Below are 4,747 nucleotides of genomic sequence, written 5' to 3' on the forward strand. Positions count from 1 at the left end.
GATGCATTGATGTGTCACCTTTCTGTTTTTGCAAACACATAGATGTGGAGAGGTACAAGGAGAAATACCAGAGGGAGAGACAGAAGCTGTTGGATGGGGACTGGACCCCAGGTACTTCATCGGGTCATGACCCATCCGAATAATGTTGATCCCTACTTCATTTGGTATCCAATTGTGTGTTTATCCTTGCAGACTGGAATCTATTTCCAAAAGAACTGATGCCACAGAAGAAAAAGTTGCTTGTAAAAACTGGTATAGACACAAGTTGATTTCCCCCCCCCCACCCCAATCAATTGTGACACGTTCATCCAATCAAGGTCTAATATGTTTCCAAACTTCATGTAACAGCTGCTAAGAAGAAGCCCATTAAGGTGTCAGTCAAAGACAAAGAACAGGTGCTCAGTCAATTAGATGTAAGTGGTTTACTTCACCCTCCTGCTTTTTTCGCCCTCTCCACACTGCAGTCCGGGTATCAAGTGTGCCAATGACTTGCGACTGCTTTTAAAGGAACTCGAGAAGAGAGACAACGTCCAGTCGGACGAGGAGAAAGAAGCGAAGAAGGAGAAAGAGGGGGAGGGGGAGGAAGAGGAGGTGGAAGCAGAGGAACTCGACGATGAGGAACAGGAGGAGGTACTGCGTTTTTCTGAGAAGTGATCGATAAACCACTGTATGACTGGTTGTAGTGAATGTCTGGAATGACTTTTAACTGCATTTCCTGTCATGAGGTATTTACCTACTATTGGATTCATGGCAGTGATATGTGTACATGGATAGTTGTCCTGATGCCCAAGTTTCTTTGACAGGAAAACGACTACATTGCCAGTTACTTCGAGGATGGTGATGACTTTGATGCAGGCAGTGATGATAATATGGATGAAGCCACATACTAACCAGTCACAGTAACCTATTACTGCCATCTTAAAAACAACATATGGAAACCCAAAGGCTAATCTGTATCGGTTCAACTTCTCTCTAAATGTATATATATTTTTGTTATACTTTATTTTTCTTGCTACTACAGTGTCTTTGGTAAAATTGTGTTGCCTATGCTAGCAATGTAATGGCATTAAACAATACTTAAACTGAATTTGTTTATTTTTTACAATTGCATAATTGTGAACAAAGCAAGGAACAAAGTGAGCATCAATAATTTATTAAAAATATACTTTTATTTTCAGCCTGTTAAAGTGTTCCTCAGGTTGAAGGCACGTACAGTTCAATTAAAACACATTTTCATAAAATGTGAAATGGACATTATTTTAAGAAATGGTGATCCAATATTACAGTTCACTGTAGTATATCTAGAATAGTTCTGGCAATACTGTGTTTCATCACCATGCCATTTGTAGAACGATTTTTTTCCGGATGATAAAATGCAGATTCCCCAAAGGAAAGCAAAACATATTCACACATTGCTAAAGTGAATCTGCGACACAACTTCAATACTGATAGTAAATATAGGGCAAAATCTCAAATAAATTACCATTATCCAACTATATTTTCAACATGAACACAGCGGCAGCAATTGGTACTGCTCTGACAAAAGGACTACCCGATTTCATTACAAGGTGGAGCTAACCTGCGGTTCAAATGACCAAATTGAGATACAGAATTAACATTTCACTGTGCAAAACACATATATACAAAAAAAAAAAAAAAAAAAAAAGTATGATGTATATTTCTTACATCCTCTTTTCACTCTATGAAGGGTTTCCATCAGGGAGCTTGCATTGCATTTTAACGAGCAATTACTGACTCATAATTACGGTCTAGTCCATGTAGTGTGTGTCTTGACAGAAATGCCACGCTATGTGATATTTCGCTTGGAGGCGGGCTGGCCCTCTACGTCCGAATAATGCCTTAATCCATGGGACTCTGGTCGGGGAACGTTTCCACCAACATCCCCTCTGTGCTCTGGTGCTCGGACCAGCTGATCGGTGGCCTGGGTGACGGCAGCCTTGTGGGACTGCGTGGTGGCATGGTGACTGACGTCAGCCTTCACCAGCACCTCGTAGTACAGCAGGTAGAAGACGGGCGTGACGATGCCCACCACCAGCATGATGGCCACGGCCGTCCACCACCTCATGCCCCAGTCGGCCCCGTAGTAGGGGTCCTTCCTGGGGGCGGGCTTGAAGTCCGGCTCCTCGCCCAGCAGAGGCTGCTGGAGGCTCAGCGAGGACACCACTTCGTTCAGGCTGCTCCGGGAGGGGCATGTGGACTTGACCAGCAGCTCAATGTCCTTGTCCTTCTCCTGGAGGAAGCCCTCCACGCTGTCGGTGGAGGAGGAGGAAGAGTCGGTGGAGGTCTCCGGGGAGGTGGTGGGGGTCTGGGGGAGCCGCCGCGTGCCCGCGGGGGAGGCCGGTTTGAGGGAGGCTGTGTTGTGGGTCTCGGTCAGCACGCTGAAGCGCTTGACGGGGATCTTGATGGATCGCAGGGCAAAGAAGTCCTGTTCCGACAACAGGTTGTTGACCCGCTTGATGTCCGCCACCTAAGAGACAAGGATTCAAGTTAACAAATGGTTTTGGGAAGAAATAATGAGTCATCTACATACTAAATCATTTACAAAAAATTCTTACCTACATTTTTCAAACGATTCTCTCATGAATATCTACTGTATGCCCTAGAGTCACATAAGCATTTTTTTAATTTTATTTTTTTACTTATTTTTGGTGTCAAGTTGGGGAAGAAATGCACAGACGGCATGGACAGAAAAATGTGCATTGTGGACACATTCTCATAGCCCGACGCTAAGGAAAGACGCATCATTTCGATAATCCAAATGTAATTGGATCTGTCGCGGCGTCCACATTACAAGCCCTGCACACACAGGCCAAATGTGACCTTGACTGAATAAGCGAGGGCTCGGGACTCATGGGCATCCCAGGCCGACAGAGCATGGCAGGCACAGACTTACGGAGCAGAAGTACTGCAGCGAGATGCTGTTCAGCGTGTCCCCCTCCGCGATGTCCTTGACCAGGTAGACGACGTCGTCCACCTTGTCCCGGGGGGGGCCGCGCCGCAGCCTCTCCCGGCCCCGCGGTCGAAGCTCGCTGCTCTCGCCGTCCTCCTCGGACAGGTCGTTCTCGGAGCCGTTGCCAAACAGGTACGCGTGGCCGCCGTTGGCGGGCTGCACAGAGGTCGCCGACTTGAAACCATAGGCCTGGTTCCTCCCCGCCATTTTCACTCTAGAAAAAGGAGAGGAGCGTGGCAGAAAGATGTCATGGCTGACAGCATAAGTAACTGATACACTTTGAATCCTGCCAAAGGTTATGGGGATGTAGATTTATAGACAAGTCTGTGTGGTTAAGTACATGAGAAATTGAACTAGATTAGGCCTAATTAGGGAGTAGATCACATACATGTTCTGTGGTTTTTAACTAATAGGGTATGGCTACTGAAATGTTGGTTACCTTGACAACACTAGATTGGACAGTTCTGACGGGGTAATACAGTGCAACTAGATATAATCTAGCAAGCTAAAGTCCATAAGAGCCAACTTCAACATTTAGAGAGATAACAAATCGAGTCCTTGTGATTATCACAATCTGACATAACTAGTTAGTTAGGAAGACTCTCTATAATAAGCCAACAGACGATTCTTTCAATGAGTTGGTAATTCCACAGTACAGTATCACATCAATGATGTTGACTTTTGGATAATTTCTGTTTGCAAGCTTAGTGCTGGTACTTGCGTCATTGTTCCTCGTACTACAGTAGTCGAACATGTAAAAAAAAAAAAAATAGCAATCTACTCTGTCAACGTCCACGTCGTCCCATTTCTTAGAAAATCAGATAGAGAGCAACCCAAACTGCTGGTGTGACAGCTTCAAGTCGGTTGAAACATTATAGCTAGGCTAACAAGTCTAACTACTGTAGATGTGTGATGAGTATCGCTTATCTTGCTAGCTATCTAGCCTAGCTACCTAATACTTACAGCAACTCATCTAGGAAAGTGATGTAGCCAATTGACTAATTGTAGTAACACTATTGTATAAAGCAAAGGTTTAGCCAGCCTGTCAAACACTGGACTGATATCTCGCATGAAGGCTAGTCAATTAACGATAAGTCGATCAACTTTAGCTACAGACTCAAGCTAGCCATCTAGCTAGGCTACATACAACATAGATGATGGCTACGTTCCTTATCATCTTGCCTCAACCTATTTCGATGGTTTACCAATGGTTCGTAGACTGACAACTGCCTGTAAAGATCAATGAATTGGTCGTGGTTCGTTCTAATGTTGCTGCGTAAAAAATGTTCGACTTTACCTGCACACATGAGCACTAGCCGTCCTCAAGCCATATCCATTCTCCTTTCGACTGAACTGAGCGTTTGTTTACGCCACGTCAACAGAATACTAACGTGATGACGTTTCTTTTTCCAGAGAAGCATTTCCTTTTTTGTACAAAATAAATAAATTCTATATATTTTTAGTGGGATTTCTGCCTTTATTATTTATTTTCTGACAGAGATAGTGTATTCGGAGAAAACAGAAAATGTGGGGAGAGAGAATGACATGCGGTAAACAAGGGCCTGGGCCGGATTTAAAATAGGGCCACCCGCAGTGAGGCCTCAGCCTGGTGCGCGCTTAAATCCTGTGAGAAAACGGGGTTACCGAGTAGAGTTTGCTTAAATGTAGATGGCGCCACAGACGTTGAAAACTGCAAACCAATTAATCATAGATTTATGAATGGCCCTGATAGCCTATTCGGAGATTAACGAGAGCTTTTGGATTATTGATGGATTT

At 44.4% G+C, this 4,747-nt stretch overlaps 2 protein-coding genes across 2 annotated transcripts in view; one reads left to right on the forward strand and one right to left on the reverse strand.

Moving 5' to 3' along the window:
- Positions 1-1,078, forward strand: part of polr3g (polymerase (RNA) III (DNA directed) polypeptide G) — a 3,268-nt gene extending 2,190 nt beyond the window's left edge. The window contains exons 4-8 of the mRNA XM_084690237.1: positions 43-111; positions 193-252; positions 349-413; positions 508-630; positions 804-1,078. Coding sequence (XP_084546363.1) covers positions 43-111; positions 193-252; positions 349-413; positions 508-630; positions 804-890 — 404 coding nt within the window. The 3' untranslated portion in view covers positions 891-1,078. The remainder of the gene's footprint in view (positions 1-42; positions 112-192; positions 253-348; positions 414-507; positions 631-803) is intronic.
- Positions 1,079-1,137: 59 nt separating this feature from the next.
- Positions 1,138-4,372, reverse strand: lysmd3 (LysM, putative peptidoglycan-binding, domain containing 3). The gene is made up of 3 exons (XM_084690235.1): positions 4,269-4,372; positions 2,915-3,185; positions 1,138-2,488 (listed from the first exon to the last, which is right to left on the reverse strand). Exons 2-3 carry the CDS (start codon positions 3,176-3,178, stop codon positions 1,808-1,810), a joined length of 945 nt encoding a protein of 314 aa, XP_084546361.1. The 5' UTR covers positions 3,179-3,185; positions 4,269-4,372; the 3' UTR covers positions 1,138-1,807.
- Positions 4,373-4,747: the final 375 nt, after the last annotated feature.

This window comes from Hypomesus nipponensis, chromosome 24 (assembly GCF_054491055.1).
Source record: "Hypomesus nipponensis isolate SF chromosome 24, ASM5449105v1, whole genome shotgun sequence".
NCBI classification, from domain to species: domain Eukaryota; kingdom Metazoa; phylum Chordata; class Actinopteri; order Osmeriformes; family Osmeridae; genus Hypomesus; species Hypomesus nipponensis.